The sequence below is a fragment of the Megalops cyprinoides genome, chromosome 9 (assembly GCF_013368585.1).
Source record: "Megalops cyprinoides isolate fMegCyp1 chromosome 9, fMegCyp1.pri, whole genome shotgun sequence".
In the NCBI taxonomy this organism is placed as follows: Eukaryota; Metazoa; Chordata; class Actinopteri; order Elopiformes; family Megalopidae; genus Megalops; species Megalops cyprinoides.
Window position 1 is genome coordinate 8551962 of NC_050591.1, and position 15664 is coordinate 8567625.

Consider the following 15664-nt stretch of genomic DNA (forward strand, 5'->3'; position numbering starts at 1 on the left):
TCCAGCATTATAATTCATACATTTGCAACCTGGCTCATCTTTCAGTTTATATTCTTCCCAGTGTAAGGGGTCAGTTTTTTTTGTGCTGTTGCACAGCTGAAGAATGGGGAAAATGTAACCTACTGGCAATGTAGAGGCATGGGAATTCTAAAATGTACTGTGTGTACTTAGTCCTCTCTCCTTGCATATTTCTCCTCCTCAGACACAATATGCATGTTACTGTATGAATTTTGATGGGGTTCTACAGATGGGACACAATAAAACAGGGCACATGATTCTACTGTTAAATCACCCCTGTGTCCACTGGGTGCTATTAAAAGGCTACGATGCTGGGAAGGGAGGCGTCAGAACAGAGGGCTGTTCCCATCAGCCTAGTAAACAGCACCATGGACAGCGGTGGCCGCAACGCTAGCAGAGCCCAGCTGTGTTCAGTCGGTCTGTTGGCCAGCTGCTCACTGCCTCAGTTAGGCTGAGCGTAGAGGCACAGCCTTCTGTGGGTTTGATTAAGTGGATCAGGAACGCAGCCCTTGTGTGGTTTCCAGTGTTTGGCTTGTGTGGGAGTTTGTGCTTTGTGCTTCACTAATCTGATTAATAACAACATACATTCTGAGTTTCCAGTGTCAAATGGAGTCTTTCCTGAGCAAAGAGTCATATTGTAATTTCCTAGTTTATTACTAGTTGTTGTAAGAAGCCAGTTGGCAGTGTGGTCAGAAGTGAACATTTCTGAAAGCTTGGCTCTTATTGTGGCCATCACTGTTTTTGGCCGTTTTGGCTGAAAGATCACACTGGCTGGGATTTTTAAATCAGGCTGGCAATCCTGAGGCACGCAATCCCTGACAGAGGAAATAAAAAAGGCCAGTATTCATTAAACTGGTTATTGTCTGTGCTTCTGCTCAACCACTACTCCACACTGAGCTGAGAAGACATTGCCTTCAATACAGAAACATACATAAAAAGTGAGGCTTTACTTTTGGTTTTCACTGCTTCAGTGAAAACATTGGTCCTTAAAAGACACCAAATGTAGCTCTCTGAAAAAATAAAACCCTGGAAACTGCATTGGTTGCACCAAGATCACTACTATTTGGAATGTTTTTGGCACATTCCCAAATACAGTACATCATGTCCCAGGGGTTCTTTTTCAAAAAAATTGTCCAGGAAGCACCATTTAAATCACAGGGAATATCATGCCTTGGTGCCTGCTATATATTTTGTTTTGTTTCTCTATGTCTGGTTGACATACTGTAAAATATAGTGAACAGCTCCACTGGGTGTTACACTACAGGACATCATGGCGTTCTCCTCCATTCTGTCTCGCTGGGTATTATCAAAATACTGCATTATGCTGTTTTTTGTTTTGTTTTTCCTTTTTTGAAGTGAGAAGTTAGAAACACTGGTTTGTACAATATGGTGCATACTTTACTTGTGACACTTGGGTTATGAAATAGGCAATGATGAAATAAAATGAGAACAACGATTCAACATATGTAAAAATGTGTGTTTGCACACTGTATTATATTGTTTTTACCTTCATGGACTACTGTCAGTGACAATCCCTTCACTGTACCAGAGACACACCTGACACCACCGGAGAGTAAAATCCACCTGCCGCTCACACCCGGATCGATCGAAGCTCTCAGCTCTTTGTTCTTGAGCAGACAGCTTCAGCTTCAATAATAATAATCATGTTTGAAAATAATTACATTTAATTAAAATTATATATTGACACTGGCTGCAAAGTTTATTATATATAAAGTATGCGCTTGTCTTCAGCTTTCTTTAACCCAGTCAATGCAATGACTTTGTGAAGTGATCCCTTTATGATGGGGGTTGGGGGGGGGGGGGTTGGTTTGCAATGACACACACTTCCGAATACAACCACAGAGTCCCCGTTCTAGTAAAATAAAATGGATCCAAACATTCACAAAACCCAGAAGGCTTTACTTCAAAATGTCAGCGCATAACATTTTATACAATCCCCTATTTATGCGACGTGGTCTGGGCTCTCATAACTCACATTTCCAATGCAGACAGCACCTTACACGTGCATCAGCCCCTCCTGCACCCCATTTCAGCCAATAAGTAAAAATCAGCAACCTTCTTAGAGGCCACTGAAGCACAGATTGCTGTATAGATGAAAGGAGCTATGAGAGGAGCATTTGAAGGATAATTAGACAGCAGGGTACACTTGTATAACAATAATAATAATGACAAAAATAATATTCTATAATTTTCTGAATGATCACTGATTACAGTCTGTTTGGAATAGAGGGGGATCCACATCACTGCTTGCTTTTAACATACTGCATGTACTCAGGACAAAATAAAAATAATGAGGTAGAACTCATGAAAAGTGACTCTAAATTCAGCTCCATTAAATAGCCACAGATGGGAGTTCTGACTTCATGCTTCAAAGACCAGATATTGACGATATTAAACATTAAGAGTCTGGCTCTTAACATTCCTCATATATCACTAATCACTCTGCACTCTAAACCTGAGAATTTAATTGGATTAATTTAAATAACTTCCCTAACCACCTAGCGGTTTAGTCCCATCAGGAGGAGGGTGGTACCACGTATGTGATACTGTTGCCGGTTAAATTTCTGATTCGGTGTGTTCAGCTCTGTCCATTGTGCCAACGCCCGGCCTCTGTTCTCTGTGAGTCATGCCTGCTGGTTCACACGGCGGGCGGAGCAGAAGGTTCAAGGTGCTTCTAAGCCCAGTACAGCTCACCGGCGCCGCCAGGCCACAAACGCCAGGTTGTTCCAGGTCACGTGACCCCCCGTTCCGGCCTCACCCGAGGGTGGCAGTGAGCAGCACGTTGGTGATGATTCCCACGGCGAGGATGAAGAGCATGGCGCAGAGCGTCAGGCCGCGGCGAATCACCAGCTGCCTGAAGGACAGCAGCGTCCCCACTGTGCTGACAGCCGCCTGTGCCGGCGCCACCCCTACCTCCCTCTCCTGCAGCCCGTCCAGGTCGGAGCCGAGCTCCCAGGGGCCGGGCTCCTCCAGGTGGGCTGCCCAAGCCCCCTCTGGGGGGGGGGGGCACACAAAGACACTTTGTACTCCACGCTTTTCATCCAGAGGGGCCTCAGAGAAAGAAGCGCTTTGCATACATGGTGGGTTAAGAGCACCAACAAAATCACTAAAGCAATACCACATAATCGCAAAGCACCTCTCTGTTAGTGTTGCTGTGCTTGTTTGCTTGTGTTGCAGTGATATCGGTGATGTCAGACAGAGTGATGGAAAGAGGTGTGTAGCAGGATGTTCTGCCTTGTGAAGAGGCTTGGCTTTTCAGCAATGTGGTAATGTCACAGCCTGAGGAGTGAGGGACCAGGGGGTGGTTCTCTGGCTCCAACAACTAAGTATGCTTCTACCTGAACCCCACTTACACTCCGCCAGTAAAAATGTACAGTAAAAATGAACTATCTACAGTGGAATGGTCTGGCAGCATAGGATTGCAGGTAAGGTGTGAGGGGACTCTTACCCTGGAATTCAGCCTGCTTCTCCATGGCATACACCTGTTCTCCACTCTCCTCAGGTGCCTGAACCCCAGCCCTGATCAGTGCCTGGGAAAAAGACAACAATCTCCTGTTATTATTTTTACACTGATTTTAAACCACAAAGAATCATGCAAGGCCATAAGTAATGATGTAAGAGAACAGAGATGGTGGTACTGGCCTCTTCTGTGGCTTTCTTCCAGTCGAGTTTGATGGTGAGGGTGACGAAGAAGGCAGCCTGCAGCACCACGCAGACCAAGAGCCCGGACCACAGACCTGGGGGAGAGGAGGAGAGAGCTACAGGAGGAGACCTGGGGGAGAGGAGGACAGAGCTACAGGGGGAGACCTGGGGGAGAGGAGGACAGAGCTACACGAGGAAACCTGGGGGAGAGGAGGAGAGAGCTACAGGGGGAGACCTGGGAAGAGGAGCTTAGAGCTACTGGAGGAGACGTCAGGGAGCATTTACATTTACATTTACATTTATTCATTTAGCAGACGCTTTTATCCAAAGCGACTTACATAGGTTACAGTTCTTTACAATGTTATCCATTTATACAGCCGGATATTTACTGAGGCAACTGTGGGTTAAGTACCTTGCCCAAGGGTACAGCAGCAGTGTCCCAGCGGGCAACCTTTCGGTTACGAGTCATGCTCCTTAACCACTATGCTACACTGCCGCACCGAGCAAAAGAGAGATCTTCCACAAGAAAGAAGCCTTCACAGTTCTAAACAGTCACAGCACACCCAGAATGGAACATCCTAACAAATAGAACTAACAGACTAACAAATACGTTTTCCATATTACCTAATTAGCTAGTGAGCAGCAGCAGCATTTTCACACCAACAACTAATCCATATACAGTGCCCTCCATATTTACTCATACTGATATATAGAAACAAATGTTATAAATGTAATAACAGAAAGTCTATGAAGGCTGAGCATGTGAAGTGGGTTTAAGGGCTTAAGATGTGAGATGCAAAGCACTGGACTGTAAATGGCTAATTCATTTGGGCCAGTCAAGTAAGGCACTTCATGCATAACAGTCATGCACAACGATCATAATTTTCCTTACCAAAGATTCCCATTTTTGCCGCAAACATTAAAGACACCCCAATGGGAAACCCCACAAAGTAGTACCCCACCAGATTACAAAGTGCCCCAATCTTCTGTCTCGCCGTCCCCCTCACAACGCCCCCTGCCACACCCTGCGGAAACAGGTGGAAAAGAGGTTTACCACTCATGATGGAGAGAGTGGGACTTCATAAAGAAAACAACTATCTGACGACTCCGCTTCACTAATGACTGATTACAGTTATGTCTGCGCTGCGGAGAAATTGAATCAAATTAGGCAGGAATGAAATCAGTATAGATAACAGAGATGAAGACATGAATTCCTTACCGCCATTGCATCACATAAGTGGAAGGGAGCGTACAGCACCATGACTTCCCCAACCCTCTTTCTGATTTGTCTGTGAGGTAGAGGAAACACCTCAAAACTTTGCCCTTGTTTGTAACCAAGATCACATTACCAGTAACACATCAAAGACTCAGGAAGATCACTGGTAAATAATATGTATTACTGCCAAATGAAAAAGCAAAATCACATTGGGGACATATAATTCAGGTTTACACAACATCAACTATGAGAATGAAATAGATACTGTATGTCAGTCTGGATGTTTCAGCATGATTTACGGACTTTACAACCACAATACTGACTACTGCTTACCTACAAACCTCTAACTACATTAAAAGATGTAAAAAAACAGCACTTTCAATGTATTTACCTCTGTCTCTATATTAAAATAAGTTTAAAGTAACTGTATTGGTACTTCCTATCAAAGCACAACTGGGATGATTTACAAGCTCAGGCTTTGGAAACCGTTCCCTGTTTCCACATGAACGGAGCCTCTTGCATGCCAAGAGGTAGCTCTGTAGCATAAACAGTGATTTCACATTCGATCCTGTCTGCCATGGAGCTGACAGGTTTCAGTGAAGGATACGTGAGCAACACAGAAATTCAAAATCCACCCCTCTTTTCATATTTTTACATTCACGGGTTGTTCTGGATAATCTATGAGAAGGTAGAGGCTGTGGTAAACTTTGACCAATTCCGCTGCACACATTATGATGAATAAACAAGAATGCATGTGGCTATTTTGAAATAAATATGAAATGCAAAATTACGTTACTGACCACAAAAAAATTAATTTGGGCATTACTTCAAACATTGAGCCAGCCTCCTTATTTGAAGTGTTTTAAATTCCTGCCACGGTATAAATTTGATGTTGATAGTTTACCCCCGGACCCTGGATTTGACTTAAATAAACATTCCCACGATTCACATTAGTTTCTGAACAGAGAAAACAGGCAGTTTAAAATGGAACATTTTAACCTTGATAACATTTCACTGTAATGTTGTCATATGTGGGTCACACTGACTCACACCTTTAGGTTATCTTTACCATAAAATCCAAAAACAACAAAGAAATATACACTAGTCTACAACAGTCTGCTTTTTAGATTTTCAGTGGAACTTTCTGGAACTACAAAGAGCTCTCTGAAAGTGTCATGTTTCTCTGAGGACAAAATAAAACTCAAGGAAAATTTGAGGTTGGATGTACCTAGTATTTAAATGAAGGTGTGTGTTGATATAATATAATTAGGGCCTAGCTCTCCATCATGTGACCTGCAGGGCTTTTAGCCTGTATTTCGCTCATTGTCCTCAAGGTGTCCCTGTAGACACTCCAGTCTCAGCGAAGAGCACAACCACATGAATTGTTATTCAATTATCAATTGTATCGTTATAACAATTAGGAGTTCATCTTTGCAAAACAAAAAAACTGTAAGGGGAAGTGAAGAAGGAGGAAGTGAAGCATGTATTCAACAATATCCACCTGGCACACTGCATACCAACAGTAATTCATTTTACAAAACTTGCAATATATCACTAAACCACAAGCAAAAAAATATTAGGAACTCAGCACTTCACAAAAACACAAAACAGCAAAAGCTGAGACTGTATTGAGCCATTTGTGTTTATTGTATTCAGTGAAAATTCTTGTTCTTGTTCTTGTCTCTCAGTGTCACTGTGTTACGTCGAACTGTTGTATTGTCACCGTGGGCCTCAGAGAAACGCAATTTCAATCCTCTGTATGTCCTGTGCATATTGGACAATTGACAATAAAGTTGACTTTGACTTTGACTGTTGTGGGTGGGTCAGAACCCCCTGTCAAAAATGCAGGGGAACGGCAAAAACTTCATTTATGATTTGACAAATGCAAAAAGTCTGTTAAGTCTGTGCAAATATTTCCCTTGAAAAAAGTGGCTCCACCAAACTGACATGCATTTCTACACAAAGCGCATAATTAACAGTGGGGCGGCTGCATTGGCGCCGCATAGTGTGTATGACACGGTCTGCTGGCTGGCATGAGATAAAAATCAAAACTAATCAAAACATCTAACATCTGTAGTACCTGGTGAATGAACAGATGTGAAAGATTGTTTTGTTCTGCACAATCTGTTTTGCAATTAACACTGGTTGACTTGAGTTATTCTTGGCTGTATTTATACTACTGTATGAGAATTTGCCTAATCCTCAGTGGCGGATGTCATCGTGAAATTGTTTATATGTATTTGTCGATTTTCAAAATGTGACTAGCTCAAAAAAAGGCTGACCAAATTTAAAGGTTGGGTGGGGAAAGCCTTCCAATAGATTCCTTACTCAGAACTGAACTGTAAATGCAAACCAAAGAAGAACTACACAACGGAACGCCTTTGGGTAACTTATGGGATAAATCTGAAAAAAATATTTCACAGTCTAACGTGAAAGGCTGAATGACACGTGTCAGTTGCGAATTCTGTCAATGCTGACTGAAGTGTGTCGAATAACATGGCCAGTCCATGAAAGATAGATGTTAGAACATTGAACTTTCTTTCACTTAACTGTTTTGTTTACTTCAGTTAGGCAATTTCTTTGAGCTTTTCTTAAGAATGCAGAAAATTTTCCTTAAAAAAACACAACCCTACTTTGGAATCGCAAATTGTACACTAGGCCCGTATCACCACAACAACCTCACACAACACAAATGCAGTGCTGTGCTACACTAACACACAGCTAACAGCTACTTTATCCACTACATGAGTGGGTGCTCATTGGAGGGTAGGTGCCACTGCACTGACAGCATCCTCTGAGCAACTCACAGGCACCCGATGAGCCGCATGGTGCCCCAGAGTGGCAAGATGAGCTTAGCCAACCTGCCTATCCTCTCATGTGTATATATACATACACACACACACACGCATGTTTCAACTTCCAATTTAACATGACGATTCTAAGGATTACACACACTCTCTCAGCTACACGGCAATCTGGAAATCCCTCATCTCACCTGTTATAGTTAATATATAATGGATTATGGAAGCAAAGTTCAATTTTGGGTCATAAATAGTCACACAATTCAATCCTTTGTTTTATGGTCTATGTGAAAGGTTACTGATAACCACTGACCATTATATTTCCGTGATGTAAGGAGAATTTTACAGCATGTATATGCCCTGGGCTTGAGTCAAAAGTAGTGGGGCTCCTGAATGGAGTGGCATCAAAAGAGAGCAGAAAAGCCAAAACAAGAGGGCCAAAGAAGCCCTTACACAGAACTTTCAAATTTTCAACAAAATAAAAAATCAAAAAGCCAGCATTTTAACCTCATTTTGTGGCCCTGTTGGCTCTGTCCTCTGGAGCTGAGTAGAGTTGGCTGTTGACAGATCTCAAAGGGACCAGGGTTCCATCCCTAAACATACAGGTCAGCTAGGGGAACACTCTTCTGAAAAGCACCAATACTCACGCATCATTCGTGAAGATGTAGGAGATGACATCCTTTGATGCGCCAATGGTTACTGCTACACACACTGCGACCACAGCTGTACCCAACAGAATAAAATACATACAGCAATCATAGGCTCAAAGTTTCCATCTCTAACAAGTGTTTAGAATAGTCACATGTGACAACTTACAGTACCACTGGACACATCACATCAAAGTATCATTTGTAGACTTGTAGATTTTCTTACTTGTTACCTGAGGTAAAATGTCTCGCTTCAGTCGCAGCAGAGCAGCGTGAATAAGCAAGGCTGCGCATCTCTTTAGCTTATACCTGCACAGGTCATGGCGAGCTTGCCGGACAGCTTGGCCTGTTCTGTGTTTCCGGCCCCGAGGGCGTTTCCCACTCTCACGCTGGCCGCCACGCCGAAGCCTAGAGGAAACTGGCAGCACACGACACCGACCTGTCACTCACAGCAGCACGCTCTGGCCCTGCCGCTCCTGGGATGGAGCGTTCGCTGTGGGCGGCTAATACGAGTAAAACCCTCGGAACATTTCAGCTTTTAAAACAGCCCACCTAATCTGCGGGGACAAATAAGTGATGTTTTTACGGGCTCCCTTTTGGAGGGATTTCTAAGTGCAGATAGACAAGAAAGATGACAAAGAGCTGAACTGGGATTAATACCAAAGGCTGCTGCAGCACCCAGGGGCTTGTTCACCTCCATATTGACTTCCCACCCCATCTCTGCTTTAGACGTTAGGCCTAACATTCAAAGCTGAAACCGTTCAGATTTAGTGTGTGTTTACCATGTATGCGATGGTGGCCAGCTCGTAGATGACCGACTGTGCTCCCAGCTCCACTTCACTCACCAGGCCTGCAGCGAAGGATTGATAACAGTAAATTGTTTTATTATTTACTCTTGTCTAGTCATTATGTCATATGAAACAACTAAAAACACAGAAGGAAAGAGCACATGAGCAACTGAATTAAATGTATTTTGAAAACCCCTGCCCACCTCTGTAGAGTAAGAAACTCTGCAATGAATTTAACTGGCATGGTCAGTCTCTTCTTTGGGTTTGATTTAGACTTGACCATTGCTACCTGAGAGCTGCAGTAGTTTCAGATCTCAGATGTATTTCAGGTTTGTCTTCCAAGACATCATTGCTTGGAGAAGTAGAAAAGTGGCCATTTTTATATTCAGGAGTTTGTGCAGGAACACCCTCTTTCCCCAGCAATTGAACTGATAAGGGTAATGAACAGAAAACAGTGACCTCTGACCTGCCAGGAAGCCCCCGATCTCATAGATCCACCACTCGAGACACAGCATGAGCATGCTGGGAATGGCCAGGTAGATGAAGGCTCCCCACTCCCGCAGACAATCTATAGACCAGCCTACAAGGGGAGACGAGAGTCACCTCATTGAAGTAATAAGCTGAAACAAACCTACCACTCCATGACTGCTAGAGGCACAGCCTATAAGTTAACTCTCTCCCGCTTTGTCTTGACATGAACCCTAACGTGCTGATCAAAACAACAGAAGTTCTACCAGAGTAGCCTTCAGTCTGTGACCATACCGTATCACATCCTTGGCCTAGGTTTCATAGTATGAGCCTGGAAGACAAATGTGAGTGTGAATGCTGAAGGTTCATGAAGAATGTAAATGATGACCTTGGCTCTATCTCTTGAAGCTGCACGTAGCCTGTTGCTGACCTGAGAACTATTTTGTGTAACTGAATGTACTGCTGATATTAGCAAGTTGCCTCCAGGCCGGGAAGATAGCTAACTGAGAATTCAAGCATTATCTAGGTCTCTCTGCCCGGTAAAAAGGACACCTGCAAACCAGAACCAGTTTTGAGAAGTTCCATAGAACCAAAACAGGAAAATAGTCACATTTTGTATGTGTGTAATAATTCACGTATGCTCCTGAAGGAAACCCCTATATATGAGAATGTATTTAACAATATAGCAGAGTTGACTGCATCACCTGTCTAGCATGCATGTGTTGACTCTCCCCGTAGGCACGAGAATAAAGCTTTGTTCCTCTGAATCAGAACAACTGCTCCACCTGAATTACTTCTTCAACACTGAGGTTTCATGAATCAGGTGACCAATGATGAGGTAGTGTGCAATGAACATTGTCTTCATCACCTGCACCTGAGCTCACCTGCCCAGGTGGCCTTGTGAAGACCCTTCCAGCGAATGTAGGCATACAGGAACATGGCCAAGGAGTACTGTGAGATGGTGTTGGCTGCAGCTGACCCACTACAGATAAAACAACATCCATTTTCTTGATTAAGATATGGACATTTTCTGTCCCCAAGAGTGTGCCCCCAAACTGATGTGCTGTTGAGTATTCAAGTGCTTGAGTTGTCTTTTGGGCAAAAAAGGCAATAATACAGCCCATGGTTTTGTTTAATGTGAATGTGTCCATTTGAAAATGCTTGCTGAATATACATTTTAATTTACATTTAATTTAATTTAGTTATTGTGTAATTTTACTAAAACAAAGTAAAATTTCACAAAACCAATGGCATGAGAGGTAGATACTGTATAAGCAGAATTCAAAATCAGACCTTACTACACAATGTGTGTGAAATGAACCCAAGCAGCAATAACCATCACACGACTTATGTTTTTACTCAAAAAATGTCAATAAGAGCTAAATTGTACAAAATTTTAAACTTTTAGTTTACAATTTGTCTATTGAAAAAGTTTTTTTTTTGTTTTCTTCAGGCACACCCATATATCTGATTTATTAGATTTAGATCCATTATTAAAATTTCATTCAGCAAGCATTTTCCACATAAATGGAAAGAAGCACATTTAAAATAGGATTACAACAAAAGGTAATACAACTTGTCCCACTCTTTGAAGATTTTAAGCCAAAATGGCTATAATACCACTAAATACGGTGCTCCCCAGAATAGTAGTCTCGTTTCATATCCTGTAGTAGTCACAGATAAATAAACGCAGCTCACTACACAGAACTCTAAACCCAAGCGTAATTGTTCAGTTGAAAATAATAAAATGTAGTATTTCACCCATGCTGAAACATCGGTTATGGATACTCACGCAACACCCAGATCCAGCACGAACAGGAAGATGTAGTTAACGAGTGCGTTTATAACGTTGCCCACCACTCCTGTGACCACCTGTGGCCAGATTATCCCCTGAAAGGCATGCTTTATTACAACGGAGCTTTAGGAACGTACAGCCATTCCCATTTCACTGTGTGATTGTGACTGCAGTTACGTGACTGAGAGTCTCCTTACCTGATTCTGAAGGTACTTTCCTTCAAGTTGGTAAATGAAAGCTGCCTGTGACAATGTTAATCAATATCCATTAATACATGTTATTCCAAACAGCAGTAAACACTAACACCATGCACAGTCCTACAGTTATATAGGGTTTAGAGCCCTCTAGTTGAAGTTAGTTCATTGACTTAATTCTTTTTGATTCTTCTAAGACAAAATCAGCAGTCAACTGGGAAAAAAACAATGCACAATTGCACATGCTTCTATACATTTGCATGTTTTTTCATTTGTGTTCTTTTGTATGAGTTTGTGACTGTGTATGTGTATGTTTCAGAGAATCTGTGCTCATGCATGAATTTGTAATTGAGTATGTGTATACTGTATGTAAGAGAATGTGGGTGTTTGTGTGTTTGTGTGTTAACTGTGTATGAATGAAAGAACATGCATGCTTGTGTATGTACTCACTGGGAGTGCTGGCATAAAGATCTTCACATACATCTGCGACAGCCTTGAGGGGGTCATAGAAAGCTCTATCAGAACAGACCAAAGCAATACAACAAAGAGCACAGCACAGCAGACAGACCTGTTACATCAGCTAAATACCAGTCTAACAACAATTTCATTTCTCCAACCCGTGTGTAAATCTATTCAAATATCATTTAAACTATTAATCCTTTAACTATTAACTGTTCAAGTTGTGTAAGCTTGAATGGCATGCATATCATACACTAGTTTCCTGTGAGTAGTTACCTGGCCACCTCCGGGCTTTGCTTGACTACTAAGAGGATGGACTCTGTGTTGATGAGAACAGCCCAGCATGGGAAACATGCCAGCAGCAAAATGAGAACCCCCCTCTGCAGAATCACCCCCACTCTCTTCAGGTTACTGCCCCCAAAGGTCTGCAGCGGACAACACACAGCAATGATATGACTCAGCCAGCAAGAGCATGAAGCAGAATTAAAGTTATTGTCTGTCTGCTATTTTACACTACATGGGTCCATCTCCCTAAGTGACCGAAGTCGCTTGACTCCATTTATACCTGTGCTTTATAGCAGTGTTTCTTAATCCTACTCCTGGAGGCCCACTGTCCTGCATATCTTCTATCTATTCTTGTTCTACCTACCTGACTGAACTCATCAGTGGCACTTTTGATTAGCTGAGCACACCTGATTCAATCAAGCAGCAAGGATAGACAGAAGATATGCAGGACAGTGGGCCTTCAGGAGCAGGATTGAGAAACACTGCTCTATAGTACACTGGAATAGAAAGACAGTATAGATGGAGGTTCAACTTTAATCTAGGAAAGACTTTCAGTCCCGCTGTTGTCCATGCAACTTAATAAAGATATATTAGAGCCAGTTTTAAAAGTCCTGTAATTAGCCAATCTAGTATACTGTATACAGTACTAATAAACAGCACACTTAGTCTACTGTTCTATGGGAAGGTAATCTCAAAACAACCTGTACCTGAAAACGTCTCAGTGAGGAATACACCAGAAATAACACTGATCTGGCATTGTAGCTTTACCTGTGACATAAGAGTGTCACACGCTGACGATAAACCAGATCCAATCGATAAACCAGTAACATTGATCACCTGGGAGACAAAATGTAAAAAACAGAATTATTCAACCCTTACACTAAACGAGCACAAAAAACAAAACACAGCCGCACCGCAGCAGAAGAACAGTGATGGGCAGCGGACGCTGTGTCATGATAGTTTACTGTACAGCTCCTCATCGTCACAGACATGAACAAGAGAGAACACTTCGGAGAGAGAGGTCACTCACAGCTGTAGCCAGGGCAACCCCGGCCAGCTCTGTCTTCCCCAGATGTCCACAGAACACAGTGCTGATGAAACCTATGAAGAAGCCCAGAAGCTGAGCGATGAACTGCGGAAAACAACAAGGTCAGAGAACCTTAAAACATAAACACTGAGCGCAAACATTTGGCCCTATGAGCTACGACAATGTTTTATTATTGTTGACCTGACCACCTTATCAACACATAAAATCATGATGGAAATGACTTTTTCATGTCTTTTTAACTGTGTTCACTATGTGCAATTATTAAAATTTATTTTATTAAGATCTGTAATAACAAATAGTAAAGACTGGTAATCATTCATGTAAACAAACCTTGAAATATTTGTTGAAATAAAACACAACAGAAATGAACCACGGGGCACACGCAGAAGAGTACTACTTTGGCATACGATTCAACTTAACACGATTTACATATTTTACTTCGGACACTGCATAAACACCATCACAAGAATAACAATTTGCTTCATGAGTTTTGTCAAGAAAGTTAAAACAAAAACACTCATTAATTTAGGCAAGGAAAACCGAGGGAGGAGAGAGGTCGACATTTGAAACAAAAGCTTACCACGGGTCCGGTTAATTTTAATAACTGGATAATTTCTTCTTTGTAGTGAATAGGTATCCAGCTCCGCAGACGTCTCATGCAGCCACTGTAAATAGTCTGTGGGCTTGACGTGGAGTGTGCGGCATGATCATAATGGAGGTTTCCGATAGTCTCGCCGGTCGTGGCTTGGATCGCCTCCATTTTCTTCAGCTACGGGCTCAAATTCGGGTAGGTGTGTATATTTGGAAAAAAAAATCAACTCGCCTCGATGTAGCATGTTAGGTTGTAATAACTAGAAAACAGACGAACAACCTTGTATCGGCACTCTAGTTTTTCTGGATCAATATCAGCAGCTGACTGCTACTGGTAACCTCGTGTAAATCGAAGGTGGAGTTTAATTAAAAAAAGAAAGGAAAATTTCAAAGATTAGTCATAGTCTGATGTAATTGGCACGTAACAACAACAAAAACGGACATGAAATCAAATTCTTGCTATTCTGGCAATGATAACACAATCAAACCAAAACTATTTAAAAATGAATTGTTATTTAACTGAGATGTTTCTTACTGTGAAATTTGCTATTATAGCCTACTATGTTGGCGAAGGGAAACTTACAGCTGTTGCGACTGGAAAGCCCACAAAAGTCCCACGAAAGTGGGCTCCAGGTGGCGAATGTCCCAGTGACAGATCTTGTGAAAATCATGTGCCACAGCTCCCCCACAGACTGTTCTACCAGGGGCGTCAAGTACTACAGCGAGAAGTGAAAAGCAGCTCTACAATGATAAAGATGTCTTCTTATTCTGCAATGTACAGTACTAGTCAAAAGTTTGGACACACCTAATTAAAGTAATGGGAAACATGTATTCAAAGAGATTTTGATCTAAAGACTTATGCTTAAATTCTTGAAATTTGTGAATGGGCAAATATAAATAGTGAAGTTGATGCCTATGTATCAGTTTCTTTCCAAAAATTTTTTTTGGCTACTTCTTTGGCTAATTTTAGAAGAATCTAAAAAATAAGATTTGTTTAGCATTTTTTTGGTCCCTGCATAATTCAACTGTGTTGATTTCATAGTGTTATTTCATAGTTTCATAGTATTTCATAGTTTTGATGACTAGGAAATAATATGTATCCCTCCCTTGATAGGAATTACTATAGTCATAATCACACTCGTACTTGTATATCGAGCTGATTGCAAAGGGTGAGACTGTTGTGGGGTGTGTGTATTAGTTGTGGTCGTGATCTTTGTTTGAATGTGCATGAAATTCGTCTAGTTCAGGATGCACCAGCTATACTGATGTATTCCACTGGTCCCAGTATGAAGCAGGTAGGGCTCATATTACACAGCTGTTGGATTGGCAGATCTTTTGGAAAAGTAGCTGTCCCTGCTCATCTCCCATTCTATTGGTGCAGGACGAGAACAGGAGTATTAGGATGTGTTTTGAATGCTGTGAATTAGTGATTAAGCAAATCCAAAAAGACATCCATTTATAAGAATCAAACAATTTCTTGATACACTTAACAGAAAAGTGAATTTCAACACACGATTAGATAGTGGTTACGGTAAAGTGGCACTGGCTGACACGGATCAGGCAATGGCCAGATTTTTACTGTTTCAACAGGGTGCCTTTAGTAGGACACCTCAGGTTTGTGACACTCCTAACATGGTCCAGGATCAGGGAGCACATGCTTGGGCATCAACATTACTCTTCAGTATATCTGT

General features: G+C 41.9%; 1 protein-coding gene across 1 annotated transcript; it reads right to left on the bottom strand.

The window, feature by feature from the left end:
* Window positions 1–2596: 2596 nt before the first annotated feature.
* Window positions 2597–14142, bottom strand: LOC118782927 (multidrug and toxin extrusion protein 1-like). Its single transcript, XM_036536551.1, has 17 exons — window positions 13963–14142; window positions 13365–13466; window positions 13103–13171; window positions 12326–12474; window positions 12041–12083; window positions 11594–11638; window positions 11394–11491; window positions 10486–10583; window positions 9600–9713; window positions 9128–9195; window positions 8655–8763; window positions 8346–8421; window positions 4901–4970; window positions 4574–4706; window positions 3682–3776; window positions 3488–3569; window positions 2597–3032 (listed from the first exon to the last, which is right to left on the bottom strand). The coding sequence occupies exons 1-17, from the start codon at window positions 14140–14142 to the stop codon at window positions 2794–2796; spliced, it is 1770 nt and encodes a 589-aa protein (XP_036392444.1). The 3' UTR covers window positions 2597–2793.
* Between the last annotated feature and the right edge of the window lie 1522 nt (window positions 14143–15664).

Coding starts and splice junctions, on each gene's coding strand:
- LOC118782927 (XM_036536551.1), bottom strand. CDS start 14,142: ATGGAGGCGATCCAAGCCACGACCGGCGAGACTATCGGAAACCTCCAT. Junction 13,172..13,364: donor GGGTTGCCCTGGCTACAGCT/GTGAGTGACCTC, acceptor TTTGTCTCCCAG/GTGATCAATGTTACTGGTTT. Junction 12,084..12,325: donor CAAAGCCCGGAGGTGGCCAG/GTAACTACTCAC, acceptor GACCCCCTCAAG/GCTGTCGCAGATGTATGTGA.